Source organism: Vulpes lagopus, chromosome 3 (assembly GCF_018345385.1).
Source record: "Vulpes lagopus strain Blue_001 chromosome 3, ASM1834538v1, whole genome shotgun sequence".
Taxonomy (NCBI): Eukaryota; Metazoa; Chordata; class Mammalia; order Carnivora; family Canidae; genus Vulpes; species Vulpes lagopus.
In genome coordinates, this window is record NC_054826.1 from 84266992 (window position 1) to 84285310 (window position 18319).

The 18319-nt window shown below is 43.2% G+C and overlaps 1 protein-coding gene across 4 annotated transcripts in view; it reads left to right on the forward strand.

Moving 5' to 3' along the window:
* Positions 1-18319, forward strand: part of TBCE (tubulin folding cofactor E) — a 78115-nt gene that overhangs the window by 55764 nt on the left and 4032 nt on the right. For 3 of the 4 annotated variants that reach the window (XM_041750414.1, XM_041750417.1, XM_041750415.1), the window contains exons 4-13: positions 4977-5162; positions 8107-8195; positions 10315-10414; positions 10913-11015; positions 12204-12280; positions 13555-13650; positions 14485-14549; positions 14652-14716; positions 16155-16307; positions 16994-17147. In XM_041750414.1, coding sequence (XP_041606348.1) covers positions 4977-5162; positions 8107-8195; positions 10315-10414; positions 10913-11015; positions 12204-12280; positions 13555-13650; positions 14485-14549; positions 14652-14716; positions 16155-16307; positions 16994-17147 — 1088 coding nt within the window. The remainder of the gene's footprint in view (positions 1-4976; positions 5163-8106; positions 8196-10314; positions 10415-10912; positions 11016-12203; positions 12281-13554; positions 13651-14484; positions 14550-14651; positions 14717-16154; positions 16308-16993; positions 17148-18319) is intronic. The other variant, XM_041750418.1, reaches the window with a different exon arrangement.

The following is an 18319-nucleotide window of genomic DNA, read 5'->3' on the forward strand; positions in this document are numbered from 1 at the left end:
CCAGGCTGGGCCACCTTACATTCTTTGAGCTGATAGTTAGCCAGTGAGAGCAGGTGTCCTTTGCCTTCCCCCAAACTGACTGCTAATCCAGATGGTTAGATAGACACATCAAGCCTCACTTAACATGACAGCTTTGTTGGGCTGGAGGGATAAGCATATTAGATTCTCATCAAAGATGGCTGCCAATAATTCTTCCCATTCTTATTCGAGCTTGTGACTTCTCCCATCAAGAGGCGGAGGTTATTTCCCCTTTGCTTGAATCCAGACTGGCTTGTACCTAAGCTTTGGCAAGTGGCAGAAGTGGTGTGTCCGCCCTGGGACAGGCTTTAAGAGGTGGTGCAGTTTCTGCTCTTACAGAAGCCATTGGCCCAGTCAGCTCCCAGCCACCCTAGCCCAAGTGCCAATGATTCAAGTGGAGCCATCTCGGATTGTTTGAACCTCAGCCAACTCCCAGCTGACTATAGTCACCTGGATCACTCCACGTGACACCATGAAAAACAAGAACAACTCAGTTGAAGCAAAGCTAACCCACAGAATCTTAAGAAAGAGCAGATCATTTTAAGCCACTATACTTTGGAGGATGTTTAGGTGACAATAGAGAATAACTTTGTGTCTGAATTTGCATGCGAATTTTATCTTGCATATGTTAATAACTGTATTTTTCCCCTTTTAAAAAAAGATTTTATTTAGCAGGGGAAGAGAGAGCACAAGCAGGGGGAGAGGGAGATGCAGGCTCCCCACTGAGCAGGGAGCCAGACGTGGGGCTCGATCCTAGGACCTTGAAATCATGACTTGAGCCAAAGGCAGGTACTTAACCAACTGAGTTACCCAGGAGCCCCATTAACTGTATTTTTTCCTGGCAAAACTGTATATAGTTCTATGGAGAAATTGTTATGTCACGATGTCACTGACGTTATATATACCTTAGGAGCCTAACTGAACAAGTTTGGCAGCCACTGCTTGAGTTTAGAGATTGTAGCTTTGGGATATCCCAGTATATCAGAATATGTGGGTTTATGCTTAACAGCATATTAGATATAATGCTGTATAGAATAGAAAGGACTGCTGTATTGATCTGCGTGTCTGTAGAGAAAGGCTATGCTAGGCAATATAGTGATGGCTTATATATTATGGCTTATATAATCCTTATAAATAACCTCATTTGGTGGGGCTTTGTAGATGAGGAGACTCGGGCTGAGAAGGTAAGATTGGCTGCCTGAGGTCGTATAGTCAGTAAGTTGTGGGGCCCAGAAGGATCCCAGATTTGTTCTACTCAGACTCCCGAGGTACACCAACCTTGTCCTGCTCCTGCCTTCCATCTTAGGAATTTATCTGTCAGGACACCTGGCCGACTCAGCTGGAAGAGTATGTGACTCTTGACCTTGGGGTCATAAGTTTGAGCCCCACATTGGGTGTAGAGATTACTTTAAAAAAAAAAAACTTTAAAAAAAGGTATATGTTGATTAGGAATTAAATTTAGGGAATGTGTTTAATTTGCCAAAATAAAGCATTGATTTGTATCTGTAAGCCCAGACAGAAATGTAGGAAAGAACAAGTAGTCAGAAATCCTGAGTTCTTGGTCGTGGCTGTGATACTTCTAATAGTGGACTCCAGGATCCCCAACTGAAACAGGGTTAGATATGAGGCCCAGTGAAGTCAGAATGCCCTGGAGCATTGTTCTAAACAAGCAGATTCCTGGGATCCAGTAAGATTTTCAGATGGCGTTCTGTTTTTTAGGTTATGAAGTCCTAGCCTAGATAATCTCTGAAGTAGATCCCTTTGAATTCTTAAAAAATGATGCTAGCTATATTTCATCACTTTAGCTGAGTAACATAACTGTGCTTCTTAGAACTGTGTTTTTTTGTTTTTTACAGATTTTATTTGAGAGGGAGTAAAATGTGTGAGCCGGGGAGGCGGGGCAGAGAGGGAGGAGGAGCAAAGGGGAGAGGGAAAGCAAATTCCCCACTGAGCAGGGAGCCCAGTGTGGGCTCCATTCCATGACCCTGAAATCATGACCTGAGCTGAACTTAGATGCTTAAGGACTGAGCCACCCAGGCGTCCCCAGAACTGTGGGTTTTATTCACAACATGAACTTCCCCAGGGGCCAAAATGTAACACTTTCTAGGCAGCTTCTGGTAGTCAGTGATCTTCTGATATTACAACATACTGTACAGACTCAGAACTTGATTTTACTGCAGCAGAGAATTTAATTTCCTGCATCATCAGTTCTCTCCTCATCGCTGGATTATTTTCAGCAGCATATAGATCTGATACGCCCCCCATCATAAGACATTCCTTCTTCTGATCCCCTGTGTCCCTATAGCTGCCACCCTAATGCTCTTCTTCCCTTTGGGGCGAAAGCAGCCAGGGCTCCCTGGCTTCTCACTGTTTGGAACTCCCCCACCCAGCTACTGCCCCACTGCTCCTACCAGGGTTACTACTGGTCACTAGATTTGGTGGCCAGCCTTAGCCATCACCTTGCATCCTTTTGTAGTGCTGGACATGGTTGTCCACTTTCTTCATTGGCTTCCAGGACCCCACACTCTGGGGTTCTCATGACCTCTGGGCCATTTCTTCTTATCCGTGGCATCGCTTCTAACTTTTAGGGATCACAGACCCCTTTCACACTCTGGTCATCTCTGTGGACCCATTTTTAAAAAGTGTATGTTTAGGGGCACCTGGGTAGCTCAGGCGGTTAAGTGACTGCCTCAGCTCAGGTCATGATCTCAGGGTCCTGGGATAGAGCCCCATGTCCTGGGATCGATCCCTGCTCAGCAGGAAGTCTGCGTCTCCCTTTGCTGCTCCTCCTGCTTGTGCTCTCTGTTAAATAAGTAAATAAAATCTTTAAAAAGGTTATGTTTATATGGATGAAATTTATCCATACGAGTTTTCATCCTTTTTAATTGTGGTGATTTCTAGGAAGCCTTTTTTTCTTTAAGAATCAAAGGTTATAAGCTGAAATAGTGTTTATAATATAGTTTTTGGCAATTTATGTATTTCATCATTCTCTCAAGTGATCAAATGATAGTATTAACATTTACGACTATTTTATAGTGGATACTTAGATCATTCAGAAAATAAGATCTCATTGCCATGATGTCATGCTGAATGCTGAAATTTAAGAGGTCCAGAGACCCATATTGAATCTCTTGAAAAGCCTGACAGAGTGGTCATTACATCCAGTAATACGATTAGTCTTAATGTTAAATCTAAAAATTGCTCTAAAACCTGGATAGAAATTGTGGTGAAATATCCTATTTCATGTAGCATTCTTCCCACACTCTCTGTTTTTAGCCCCATATTTAAGCTTTGACAATATATTTAGTTCAAGTTTGTTATTGGAAAGATTTTGTATGTAAGCCTGTTACCCACAAATGTTTTCATCTGTGTCCTTATTCCATCTCTGTTTGTAGCTGTGATTCTTCTATAGTCATTTCATGTACAGTTTGGTTTTTAGAAATCTCAACATTATTTTGTGAGTAATTTTATTCAATGTTACAGCTAGAATTTTTCATGACTACATCTGTCTGGTTTACTTAATAATTCCTATCCAGCTGGGCTTTCTGACGTTTTCCAGAGTTCCGCAGTTATAAATAAATGTTGTTATACAGAATCTTTGGAAATGCAATTTTGTTTGTATTTTTAAGTTATTGCCTGCTGACAGGTTCCCAGGAGTATGATCCTACAATCAGAACTGAACCCAGCCTTGCAGTCTCTGAGGTGTTAGGATTTTTCTTTATTTTTGGCCAGTTTTTTTGAAACTGGTTTTGTAATGTGAATTTGCATTTCTTAATCATGAGCAAGGTAAAACTTTCACCTGTGGAATTAATACCTCTTTTTCCTATTATGTGAATGGTCTGTTTCATATTTCTTGCCTGTTTATCTGTTGGGGCTTACTATGCTTGCATAAGTTCACAATGCTTTTTAATCAGTCATATCGATTATACATTTGTATGTTACTTTTCCCTTTTATGCTGATGTTAAGTTTTCAGCATAGAGAATATTTTACAAACCTTCAGAACATTGCATTTATGGCCATTCTGGTGGGTGACATTTTCTTTTTGTTATTTTTTTAATTGTATAATTCCTGGGTTGCCTGGCCGGCTCAGTCAGTAGAGTGTGCAACTCCTGAGCTCAGGGTTGTAGGTTCAAGCCCCACATTGGGTGTAGAGATTAATTAGAAATAAAATCTTTAAAAATAATTGTGTAAAAAAATAAATAAATAAAAATAATTGTATAGGGCACATAGGTGGCTCAGTGGTTGAGTGTCTACCTTTGGCTCAAGGCATGATCCCAGGGTCCTGGGATTGAGTCCTGCATCCAGCTCCCCACAGGGTGCCTGCATCTCCCTCTGCCTATATCTCTACCTCTCTCTGTGTTTCTCACCAATAAATAAAATCTTTTTTAAAAAACTGTGGAATTGGGTGGCCCAGCGGTTTAGCGCCACCTTTGGCCCAGGGTGTGAATCCCAGAGACCTGGGATTGAGTCCCATGTCAGGCTTCCTGCATGGAGCCTGCTTCTCCCTCTGCCTGTGTCTCTGCCTCTCTCCCTCTGTGCCTGTCATGAATAAATAAATAAAATCTTTTTTTAAAAAACTGTGGAATTGCTTTTATTTGTATTTATATTTATATACTATATTTATGAACACATTTGTAAATGTAGATGTTTTACATTTGTGGCAGACTGACAATTTATAAAGGATTTTCATATAAGTTATTTTAAAAAAAATTTTTAAGACTTATGTATTTTAGAGAGACTATGCAAGCAGAGGGAGGGGCAGAGGAAGAGGGGGAGAGAGAATCCTCAAGCAGGTTCTCTGAAACAGGGCTTGATCTCATAATTCTGAGACCATGACCTGAGCCAAAATTGAACCAGATGCTGAACAGACTAAGCCACCCAGGTGCCCCTCACACATGTCATCTGTAAATGTCCTCATTGATGATATTTTATTTGTTCCATTTCTCTTTTTTCCCAGGCACCCAACAGGAGGATCCTTTATTCGTCCAAACAAAGTAAATTTTGGAGTGGACTTTCTCACTGCAGTTAAGAATCGCTATGTGTTAGAAGATGCTCCTGAAGAAGATGGGAAAGGGCAAATTATTATAATTGGAAATAAACCCGTGGAAACAATTGGTTTTGACTCTATTATAAAACAGCAAAGGTACGTAGGATTGATAATGGCAGAGATGACTTTCATCACTGTTCAGAATTGAAGTTCACTGGATTGTATATTGACACCCAGAACTTTGCTTCCAACCTGGTCTGTCCTTCCTGCACAAACCGCAGATTGAAATCAGAGGAACCTGAGGATTGAGTCTTTGGGGAAATAAATGTTCTTAATTTAGCATCGGATTGTTGGGCTTTTCTATATTGGGATTAAAACATTAGTTTGCTCATTATTAATGTTTATACCAGCTGTCTTGTGGAATAAGTAACTAAGGTTGACACTTTGGTCCTTTTCTGTTTCATGGTGACATTTCTAGCTGGGTGACAAATCAGAAACAGAAACAGAGCTCTGAGTTGTTACCTGCCATGTGGCATGCTGGTCCCATCTAGAACTGAGTCATTTTCCATCTCTGGGTGCACACTCTTCTCACCTAGGATGCTTGTGAGATTGCAGAATCTTGGGTCCCTTCCTAGCCATTAATCAGAATGTCATGGACTCTTGCTTTTAAGAAGTACCCCAAATTATTATGTAGTAGTTTGAGGGGCACTGCATAATGCATTGTAAAACTGTGTGGTTCTATGAAGAGAGGCCTTCTCTCTCCGATGCACTGTCTGAATCACAGTGAGTAGAAGCTGATGTTCCCACAATAACACAAGAGCCTTCCAGGATGCACTGTCTGAATCACAGTGAGTAGAAGCTGATGTTCCCACAATAACCCAAGAGCCTTCCAGGTTATGCAGATTCATCGGTGGTCAGTGCTGTGGTGTTTGACCCTGACCCAGATGGGTGGCTTAGTAGTGCCCCGGGTGGCCACCCTGGAGAGTACATTTGTACTCTTGGTGTAGGCCTGCAATCTTTTCCTTTCTCTAAATGTCTCTTAAGTCAAATAATTAACTGTAGTTTTGTTCAAAGTCTATTGATGTGCTCTCTTATATTGCTGTTCCTGTTAAGATTTAACACAACACAACCTTTAAAGTGCCCCTGGGGACAGTGTTGAAGAATAAATTCATTTCTTGATACCTCTGTTCTTTAGCGGAGGTGACCAGCATCAGCAAGAACATCAAAAATTCAGAGGTACAATCCAAATATCTATAACCATAAAATGGATGAATAAAGTGTGTTGTATTCATTCAGTGGAGGAATGTTCAGCAGTGAACATGAGCAAACTACTGCTTGATGCAACAGTATGGGCAAGAGCTCATTAACACAGTGTCCTGCAGAAATAGTTGCCCAGGGAAGCACAGCTTGTCTGACTCTGTCTGTGTGAAGGTCAGAATCAGGCACAACTGCTCACTAATGTTAGAAGTCATGATAGACAGTTTCGCGGGGAGGAAGCAACTGTCAGGGACACAGAGAGGACTTCCCAAGTTCTGAGAATGGTGTTTCTTGATCTGGGTTGGTTACCTGTGCATATTTATTTAAAATCGCTGAGCTGTGTATTCACGTATAAGGGAGGCTAAAGCATATACTTTATGTGATTTTTTTTTTCAATAAAAAATATGTGGAGGAGAAAAACTTAGAATAAATCAAGATTTTTTTTAAGGTTTTATTTATTTATTAGAGAGAAAGTACAAGCAGGTAGAGCAGCAGATAAGGGCAGAGAGAGAAGTAGACTGCCTACTGAACAAGGAGGCCGATGTGGGATTCAATCCCAGGACCCCAGGATCATGACCTGAGCTAAAGGCAGATGCTCAACCACTGAGCCACCCAGGAACCCTGGTATGTCCTTTTATGATTGGCTTCTTTTGCTTGAGTTCCTCAAGTTTACCCTTATGTCAGAATTTCCTTCCTTTTCAAGGCTGAGTAATATTCTGTTGTGTGGGTATATCACACTTTGTTTATCCGTTCATGTATTGATGGACATTTGGGTTGTTTTCACCCTTTGGCTACAGTGGTAATGCTGCCATGAACATGTGTGCAAACCATAGCGTTTTATTTATTTTTTTAAAAAATATTTTATTTATTTATTTGAGAGAGAGTGAGAGAAAAAGCACAAACAGGGACAGAGGGAGAAGCAGACTCCTCACTGGGCAAGGAGCCTGATGTGGGACTGGATCCTAGGACCCTGGGATCATCACCTGAGCCAAAGGCAGATGCTTAACTGGCTAAGCCACCCAGGCGCCCCTAAACCATATAGCATTTTAAAGCTGTGGAATCTGATTCACCTAAAGCCCAAAGAAGCGGTGGAATTGGGATTTGAACCCAGGTGATAGGGCTCTTAGATCCCATAGTCTAGATACCACACAGGCTCTTTCAATGAGTAGAAAATGCAGATCCTCCACACTTAAAGTGGTTTCTGAGATTATCTAGTAAAGCTGAAGATACACACACTGTCCAGGATGTAACCCTAGAGGGACCTTCACATGTAAATATGAGAAGTATATGATATGTTTACTTCAGCCCTGTTGGAATAATCTAAATGTCAACAGTGTAGTAAATAAATTAATTGTGGTCTCTAAGATGTGAAAATGAATGCTCTAGAGTATGTGGGTTGATGTAGCTAAGTTTCACTGCTGAGCGATACACTGTTGAGGGGAAAGTAGCTCGGAGGAGGATATATGCAGTGGGATACCCTTTATATCAAGTTTAATTATGGATGAAATGCTATGATTGTTTAGGGATGTGGAAGTGTGTTATAAAACTGTGAAATGCTTAGGTGTAAACAAAAACCCAGTACCTGATACCGGTTATCTACGGGGAGCAGAGGAGAAGCATTCTGTCCTGGATGGGACCCGAAGAGCTTCAGTGCTATTGGTAGTGTGTATAATGCTTACTTTGTCTTTCTTCTTTTAAGTAAAGCTGGATTGCTTAAATTGGCTGCTGGGTACTGGTATTTGTTATTTTGGTAACTTCTCATATGAAGTGCTTTTTAACGTTTAAAAGGGCCAGTGGATGTTTGCATGTTTATGCATATGTGTGAATTCTGTTTTTCATGCAGTCAGCTCAGCAAGTTGCAAGAAATTTCTCTGAGGAACTGTGCAGTGAATTGTGCTGGCGACAAAGGAGCAATTGCCAAAGCATGTCCTAGTATCCTTTCACTGCAAATCTGACTTTGCACCTGACACTTGTGCCGGACACGGCCAGGAGCCCACCAGTGTCTGTTCTCCCTGACTTTCTTCCTAAGGGATCTTGTCTCACCTGGGCCAGTTGCTGCCCAGGTAAATTATTTACTTTCCCAGACCCCTCGGCCTTCAGGGGAGACAGTGGGACTCACCCCAAGCAAAGGAAATGGGAAGCAGAAGTGTCTGGCCTGGCCGGGCTTCTTTTTTTTTTTTTTTTTAAGATTTTATTTATTTACTCATGAGAGACAGAGAGAGAGAGAGAGAGAGAGAATGAAGCAGAGACACAGGCAGAGGGAGAAGCAGGTTCCATGCAGGGAGCCCGATGGGTCTCCAGGATCACGCCCTGGGCTGAAGGCTAAACTGCTGAGCCACCAGGGCTGTCCTAGACGGGGCTCCTTATGCGAGGACAGGCTTGGCTGGTGTCTGCCTTTTGCCCCCTGCCCAGGGCCTGGCAGCCATCTGGTGTGAAGACCGTCCAGTAGGGGCAGGGAGAGCAGAGGAGGAGCCAGAGACCCTGACTGAGGCCCAGGGCCCCTGCCTTCCTGGACTGCCTTCTTGTGGGTGCGCAGAATCCTCTCTCGTGTCATGCGGCCCCCCTGCGGTTTTGTCACCGCACCTCAAAGCAGGCTTTCCCAAAGATTATAATCTCTTTTCTCTGCCTTCTCCTAGGAGTGGTTTTTGTTTTTGCCCTATATTGCTTTTATGCCCACAACTAAAAATATTGGAGAGGAGTTTGAAAAAACAAAATCCCACTGGCAAATGAAATGGACTTTCTTGAACTTTAAAAGGTTTTCTCATAATTCTTTAAGCTGGCCTAACCTCTATGTAATAATTTATGCCACAGATCATTTATAACCCATGTTCTCTGGGGGAAGAGATGGCAGATGAGCAGCAATCTTTAGCCAGCTATTTCTCGCTTTCCCTGTAGCACATCCTTTGTGGTGATAGAAATTAGAGCAGAGCTCCTCAGCAGAGTGTCTGGGGTGTTGACCCCCTCAGTCCTGGGCCAAAGGCAGGCGCCAAATCGCTGAGCCACCCAGGGATCCCCATACCCGGGGCTTCTTGATGCTGTGCTCCCTCTTGATGGCACTGCGCTCCCCCTGAAGCATTCAGCTCGGGTGCCGTTTTCTTTCTCTCTGGCTGGTTAATCCTTCTCTAAATCCTGGAATCATTCTTAGCACTTTAGAACCTTTGTCCCCGGTCACCCCTTGTTGTCTGTCTTGGGAGATGCCACCGATGACTTGGGAGTTCCCACAATGCAGAGCAGAATATTGCACCACAGAAGGTGTGCGTAGCCTTGAGGCAGCAGCCAGAAACCGTGCCCAGGACGAGGCCCGTGGGTGCACTTTAGGATTTATCAACCAAACTCTGTCATTCCTTTTCTCTCTTTTTGTGGGATATTGTTAGAATGGTTGAGCATTTGTTAGGACATTTGGTTCTTATTTACTATTGTAGATACTTGTCTCAAGTTCGCAGCATAGGACAATGAACGTTTTCTTTTTGCTTTTCTTTCTTTCTTTCTTTTTTTGAGTATTAGAGAGTGAGCAAGAGAGAACATGAGCAGGGCAGAGGGGGAAGCGATTCCCCGCTGAGCAGGGCTCAATCCCAGGACCCTGAGATCATGACCTGAGCCAAAGGCAGACACTCAACCAACTGAGCCACCCAGGTGCCCTGAAAATGAACATTTTCATTTCTAAATGAAGACTTGGGTGACTTAAAAAGGTAAAAGTAGTGAGTGCTCATGAAAAAAGTCTCAAGCAGAATAGAGGGTGTAAAGTGAGAGGCTAAAGATTGGTGCTCTAGAATTAAGGGGTGCCTACTGTTCTTTTTTTTTTTTTTTAATTTTTTATTTATTTATGATAGTCACAGAGAGAGAGAGAGAGAGAGAGAGAGGCAGAGACACAGGCGGAGGGAGAAGCAGGCTCCATGCACCGGGAGCCCGATGTGGGATTCGATCCCGGGTCTCCAGGATCGCGCCCTGGGCCAAAGGCAGGCGCCAAACCGCTGCGCCACCCAGGGATCCCCGGTGCCTACTGTTCTGTGTGAATCTTTCTGTATTACTCTTCCTTAACATGTACTTTGAGATATCAGAAAGGTAGATTTGTCACGAAACCTGTTGTCCTCGTGGGATGAAGTCCTAGATATTGCTGATCAGCTCAAACACCTGGAAGTTCTTAATCTCAGGTATGAACTCTTAGGCATCCATTCTGTCACCTGGTATTAAAACCTCTGACCTCTCCTCATTCCCTCTCAGCATTTCTGTGGCAATGAGGGGGACACAGCTTAGTGGAATTTAAGCTTCATTTCTTCTTCTTCTTCTTCTTTTTTTTAAGATTTTATTTATTCATGAGAGACATAGAGAGAGAGGCAGAGACATAGGCAGAGGGAGAAGCAAGCTCATGCAGGGAGCCTGATGTGAGACTCGATCCCTGGGACCATGGGATCATGACCTGAGCCCAAGGCAGATGCTCAACCCAACCGCTGAGTTCCCCAGGTGCCCCTGGACTCCCTTGGTTTTTAATCAATTTCACTTTAAGGAAAAAAAGGAAAAAAATTTCACTATAAGGTTGAAACAAACCAAATGGCTCATATTAAATCCCCAAATTGTTGCTTTTGATGACTTTCCCTCGGGCCCCCTGGGGAGCAGGCAGTCTGCACATTGTGACTTTTTTCTCTACACAGTGAGAATAAACTCAGCTTTCCTTTGGCTTCACTGACTCTGACCCGGGCATTTCCTGCACTGAAGATTTTAGCCCTTAACCGGACAGGAATAACGTGGGCGGAGGTAATCCTGTTTCTTTGCGAAGTTTATTACCTAGAAATAGGAAATTTCAAAATCTTGGCTTAACAGGGAATGAAAACACAATGGTGGCTTCATTTCATCATCCTATTATCGAAATAAGAGGACTCTTTAAACCACCTCACAGAAAGTTACAGAATCTTTCTAGTGAAGTAGAATTTTGTATCTTGGGATCCATAGTCTCTCTCTCTCAGGTCCTTCTGGTTTGTTCTGGTGTCTTTCTGGACAGTGGCACTCCATCGTGGTTAACATATGCCGAACTTCAAAAGCCCTCGAGTTAGCTATTGATGGAGCTCAACCAGTTTCCCCAAGTGCTCCAGGGCAGAGGCAGGGCTGCCACAGGGCAGAGGCAGGGCTGCCACAGGTCTCCTTTTCTCATTTGAGATTTGGCTCCTGGAATCCACTGTTCATTGTAAACAGCTGGGTTCAGAAAGTGGACCAATGAGTCCTTTGCCCGGCAGCATTTGGAACTTATGTCTGCCACTACTTTTTTATATCAGAGGTGAACTGACCTCAACTGCCCAGAATATTCTAACTTCGAACCAAGTACACCCCCAGCAAAGTTACTTGTCTGTGAAATGCCACTGGGGCGCCCCACTGAGAGACAGGTTGCCTTTAGCTGGCGCTCCCTCCTTTTGCAGGGGGTTTAGACCTAGCATGTGAACGGGAAGGGCATGTAGAAAATTCAGGTGCTAGAGATGGTGGTGAAGTTCAAGTGAGAAAATGTCGAAATAGTTGGGAAACACTGTCTATTATTGTCTTCTTTACAAACTCAGGTTGGTATTGAGAACTGAGGAATGGTGTTTGACATTGATTTCTTAACTTTGGTGAAGCAAACTGTGTCAAATAAGAAGAGTGTGCGAAGTGCACGTCTGCAAGTCCACTGTGCAGGTGTCTGGTAGAGTTCAAGAGCTCCCGGAGGACGTATTCCCGGCTCCCGGAATGCCGGCTGCACACGCTCCCGTGTCACTGAAACACAGCTCTTGACATTTTAATTTTGTCACCTGTCTACTGGCACTCCTAGCCTGAACTAGAGTCCGTGCTGAAACGTCCACCGGGCATTTTATTTCTAAAACAGTAACTGAACTGAGCTAATGTAGAGGTTATAGTAATAAACACGCGGGAAGAAACAGCCAAGAGAGGCTGCTTCAGCCTGAATCGTTTCCCTCCTAGGTGCTCCGGTGTGCCTCTGGATGGCCAGTTCTTGAGGAGTTGTACCTCGCCTCTAACGACCTTTTCATTTCAGAAAGGTAACAAGGGTTTACTTACGTGCACGTATCACTGTCTAGGCTGGATAAATAAATGGTCTCAATTATGCCTCACACTAATTTTTTTAAAGGATTTGTAAATAAGAATTAGAAACAGGCTTATTCTTCACAAAGTAGGATGTCAACTGATTATTGCATCTAATTGAGGAAAGGCCCATCAGAGTGAAAGCCTTGGCTTAACTATATTTGAAGACAAGAATTTTATTAGTTTGACAGAAACATATTTAATTTCTGTTTCAAAATGGACGTTATGTGGGAAATCCTTTATAAAGATCAAATAATGCATTTTAGTTAGCATTATTCTTCAGTAGCACTATTCTACTTCAGGTTGATGTACCAAAGTATATATAAAAGCTTGTTCTCTTTAAGTAAATTATATATGTTGTCTTTCTCTTTGGTTGATTGTTACTAAATTATTATGTAAAATTAAACATGGGCAAATTTACACAAATTCTCAATGAACAGATTCCGTTTATTATACAGAATGATTTATTATACAGGCAGATGGAGGTGTTTTTATTTTTATTTATTTTTAATGATTTTATTTATTTATTAGAGAAAGGGAGAGAGAGGGAGAACAAGTGAGCAGGGGGAGGAACAGAGGGATGAGAAGACTCTGCACTGAGCATGGAGCTTGACGTAGGGCTTGATCTCATGACCCTAAGATCATGACCTGAGCCAAAACCAAGGGTTGGATGCTCGATAGACTGAGCCACACCCAGGACACCCTGTAGGTGTTTTTTAAAAAAAATATTTTATTTATTTATTCATGATAGACATAGAGAGAGAGAGAGAGGCAGAGACACAGGCAGAGGGAGAAGCAGGCTCCATGCAGGGAGCCCGACATGGGACTCGATCCCGGGACTCCAGGATCGCACCCTGGGCCAAAGGCAGGCGCTAAATCGCTTAGCCACCCAGGGATCCCCCTCTGTAGGTGTTTTTAAATTATACTTTTTATTTTGAGATAATTTAAGATTCACATGCAATTATTAGAAATAATCCTCTGTACCCATCACCCAGATTTCCCCCTTGGGAACATTCTGCAGAGCTGCAGTGTGATATCACAGCCAGGATCCTGATGTTGGTCCAGTCCAGCTGCAGAATATTTCCATCACCACCAGGGCCCCTCATGTTTCCCTTGTGTGGTGCTCTCCACCTGCCTCCCGCCCCTAACCTCTCCACTACACTAAATGCAGTTATATATTTTGAAAACAAGAGATTAAATTCATGGTGAAACGCTTCTATTTTCCATACAGGCCGGCTGATGTTCTGCAGACACTCAAATTATTAGACCTTTCCTCTAATCAGTCAATTGATGAAAATCAGCTGTTTCTAATAGCATATCTGCCCAGGTAATTTGCTCCTAAAATACCAGTTACAATAGTGCTTAGGAAGTTTTTAGTGAGTGGATCATATGTTATATACACTGTCTCAGTGGAAACGTGATGCTGGTGATGGAACTCACAAACTGTAATTCCTGTTGGGAGACTTTATTTGAATTTAGGTGGAGAATGTCCTTGTGAAGCACATACACTGTAGTCTACATCGGTACTAGGTAACTGAGCAATGAAGGATTTGGGCCTTGGTGCTAACGTAAAAAATCTTCATTCATTAAACTTTGGGAAATTAGACCATGTCTTTTTCTCTTTGAGACCCATGAGCACACAGCACAGCAGCAGGCCCCAGGAGTGGTGAGAACATGAGGCCACTCTGAGTGCTCCAAACTGGACTTTGTGGTTTCTTTCTTCTTTCTTTCTTTCTTTCTTTTTCTTTCTTTCTTTCTTTCTTTCTTTCTTTCTTTCTTTCTTTCCTTTCTTTCCTTTCTTTCCTTTCTTTTCTTTCTCCTTCCTTCCTTCCTTCCTTCTTTCTTTTCTTTCTTTCTTTTTTTGTCTAAGATTTTATTTATTAGAGAGAGACAGCATGAGCAGGGATAGAGGGAGAGGGAGAAGCAGGCTCCCTGTTGAGCAGGGAGCCCAACGTGGGACTTAACCCCAAGACCCTGGTATCATGACCTGAGCTGAAAGCAGACAATCTACTGAGCCACCCAGGTGCCCTGACTGTATGGTTTCTAAGCATTTCACATGGCCTGAAAGCCTAGGGAAAAAAATTACAAATGTAGTCTGGTTGATAGCCTATAGCATTTTTTTAATGTGCTTTGTAATCAAATTTAACGTTTTAAATTTCAGATTAGAACAACTCATCCTTTCTGATGTTGGAATTTCTTCTATACATTTTCCGGATGCTGTAACTGGTATATGAGATCATTAACTCCACTCTCCTGCCCAACCCCTCATACTTGAGCTGTCTCTTCCACTTCTGCTGTATAATTTTATTCTCCTTTTTTTTTTTTTAGGGCACAAAACATTAATGTTTCCTTCTTTGCAGTACCTCATAGTAAATGACAATCAGATATCACAAGTAAGAACATCTTCAGAATGTGCATATGGCATGGTCACTATTTTCCACTCTCATGATGAAATTCATAGGTTCCTTCTATTAAAAAATATTTATTTTATTTTAAAAATATTCTTAAGTTAATTTTAACTCCTCTATAGTTAATGTGCAGTGTTATGTTAGTTTCAGGTGTATAATATAGTGATTGAGCAATTCCATACGTTACTCAGGGCTCATCAAGATAAATGTACCCTGAATGTCCATCTTCTATTTCCCCCATCCCCTAGCCCATCTCCCTTCTAGTGAGTTGCTGTTTGTTCTCTGAAGTTAAGAATCTATTTTTTCAGTTTGTTTCTCTTGTTTTCTTTTGTTAGTTTATTTTGCTTTTTAAATTCCACACGAATGAGATCATATGGTATTTGTCCTTCTCTGACTAACTCTGCTTAGCATAACACTCTCTAGTCCATCCATGTTGTCACAAGTGGCAAGATTTCATTCTTTTTTATGGCTGATTCATATTCCATTACACACACACACACACACACACACACACAGCACATTTTCATTCGTTAATTAGTGGACACTTGGGCTGCTTCCATGGTTTGGCTATTGTAAATAAGCTGCTATAAACATAGGGGTGCATGTATCCCAAAGTTTGTGTTTTCTGTTTCTTCAGTAAATACACAGTAATGCAATTGCTGGATCGTAGAGTAGCTCTATTTTTAACTTTTTGAGGAATCGCCCTACTGTCTTCCATAGTGGCTGCACCAGTTTTGCATCCCCACCAACAGTTGCACAAGGGTTCCTTTTTCTCCACATCCTCTCTGGCACCTGTTGTTTCTTGTGTTGTTAATTTTAACCATTCTGACAGGTGTGAGGTGATATGCCATTGTGATTTTGATTTAATTTTCCTGATGATGAATGATGTTGCACATCTTTTCATGTGTCTGTTGGCCATCTGGATGTCTTCTTTGGAAAAACGTCTGTTCCTATCTTCCCATTTTTAATCAAGTTATTTGTTTTTTGGGTGTTGAGTTTTATAAGTTCTTTATATATTTTGGATAGTAGCCCTTTCTCTGGTGTGTCATTTTCAAATATCCCCTCCCATTCTGTAAGTTGCCTTCTAGTTTTGCTCACGGTTTCCTTTGCTATGCAGAAGCGTTATATTTTGATGTAGTAAAAAATATTTCACATTGAAAGAGAAATGCTTCCTCCAGGTGAAACCCCAAAAATATTAGGAAAGAAATTAGTTCAATTGGCCCATAAGCACACTGTCATTTTACATGGCAGAGCTCTAGAGTGAGAGTACGTGGTCCTCCTGGTGGGTGCTCAGCACAGGAGGACGATCCCGTGCCTTGGACTGAAACTAGGGGCTTTTGCTTTTCTCTTGCCAGTTCAAATAATCTAAGAAATTAGCCTGAAACATGTTTCTTTTCACGTGTCATCTTTTGTTGGGTTTCAGTGGTCATTTATCAATGAGCTGGATAAGCTGCAGAGTCTGCATGCTCTGTCCTGCACACGAAACCCCCTGATGCAAGGGGGCAAAGCAGCACAGACCACACGTCAGTTCATCATTGCCAAAATTGGGCAACTGAAGACTCTGAACAAATGTGAGGTGAGTGCTGGTATCGTGACCAGGTGTTTTTTTAGATGAGGAAACAGATTGTCCCCCTAAAAGGTAAAGAGTCGGAATGTAGGAAACGGGCAAAAAACTGTAAAAACCTGGAATATTGTGAAGGGTATTGGTATAGTTTTCCTCCAAATGGTAAAATATTATCCTGGCGCATTGCTCAGTGATGGTTGGGCCAGGTCCTCAGGAGGCAACATCACTTAGGCCAGTACGGAGAAGCCTGACGCTCAGCTGCCCCCTTGAGGAGGGGCCAGGAGTACTGGGTGCTTGCTCCTTCGTCTCCGGGGGGGCTACAGGCAGAAAAAAGACCAAACCACAGAGCATATCCTCTCCTTCTCAGCCACTCTTCTCATACAGCGGCCCAGGCAGTGCCTTGCTGGCATCTGCGCAGCTTGCGTGGAATCATCCGCTTCCCACTGGGGGCGGGGGCACCTGTCAGATGCCAGCTCATAGACACATAGACTCTCATGAAGAAAATCCAAGACCAAAGTTCCTTTCTTCTTCTCCAGTAAACTCTTGAATTCTGTCAGGGTTAGGAAGGAAAGGGAAAACCCAAGTATTGTCCCTCTCAAGCTGATTCTTCTCCACAGGTGGGCAGCGGAAGGACAGGGTACAAAACACAAACCTGTGCCAGAAGAATAACAGGTCTGTTTTTATTCACGCGACCACAGATCCTCCCGGAGGAAAGGCGCGGCGCTGAGTTGGATTACCGAAAGGCCTTTGGAAATGAATGGAAGGCGGCCGGCGGACACCAGGATCCAGACAGAAACAGACCAAATGAGGAGTTCGTTGCAGCACATCCCAGATACCAGCTGCTCTGCCTCAGTACGTGCACGGCCCGTGACCTTCCCTGCAGTGACTGTCCAGCTGGCACGGCTGGGGACCTGGGGGGACCCCCCAGGGCCTCTGCTCTCCTCCTTTAGGGCTTTTTGTTCTCTGAATGGACTGTCGGTGTGATCCTGGGGCTGCATCAGCAGGTTGGAAGAAAGAACCAAACCACTGTCTTTAGAGAAGAGAAGTCAGCAGCCTCCCCCTCTGTTGAAGGAAACTTGGGAAGTTGTGGGTTCCTGGCATTCAGGGTGGGGGAGCAGATCTGAAGTGGAAGCTCTCCTCATGGGTGTGTGCCCTCACCAGGCTTCCCACTAGGAGGTAGGACAAGGAGGGAAGGAAGCCCTCAAGTTCTCCTGGCGTAACCTAGGGGATTTTAAAAATGAAGAGCATGTTTAAGTAGAACCAGGGCACCGGTGTTTTTTACAGTCCCCAGGCAATCCTACTGTCCGTGAAAGTCCAGATGAGCGCATCACTTCTCCCCCGCGGGCTGCTCCCAGCATTTGTGCTTGGAGCACTTGTTCTGCAAGGTGCTTCCTTCCCTTCTCCGGCCTGGACCCTCAGGCATTGAAGCTATAATTTCCGATTCTTAGTCCCTGATGTACTTTCCATTTTGTTTTGACTTCATTATTATTCCAAATTTCACTTTTATTTGATTTTTTAAAAAATATATTTCCTAATGCAAGCAGCTCACTACAGATATGCTTATCTTTGACGAACATTGTCTTTGACGAAGAAAAGCTGCTTGTGGGAATTGCTTTCAGATCTATTAGCTGGTCCCATTTCCTGCCTCTTTAGGTGAATTCTGAATCAGCTGTGGGAGGGGAAGGTTCTTAAGCATCCCTGCAGAAGTGGCTCCATGCTTCCTTGTGAGGAACACCAGGAGACAAAAGCACAGCTACTGTGGGGTATTTATAGAAATGCAGTCACTGGTTGGCCTAGCAGAAGTCAGAGCAGGAGAGGCCTGCTTTCCCGGCAGCCTTCTTTTGAGGCTGCTTTTCGAAGCAGGGGAGCACCCAGCCTGGCCTTACACCCTCCATTGGACACCTGAGGGTGTCCTGTGAGTAATGTCTCAGATAGCTCCAGGGGTTCTCCCTCAGGACTCCGAAAGCAAGGGAACTGTTAGCAGAGGCAAAACTGAATAAATGTCTTAAGCATCTGAAGGCACA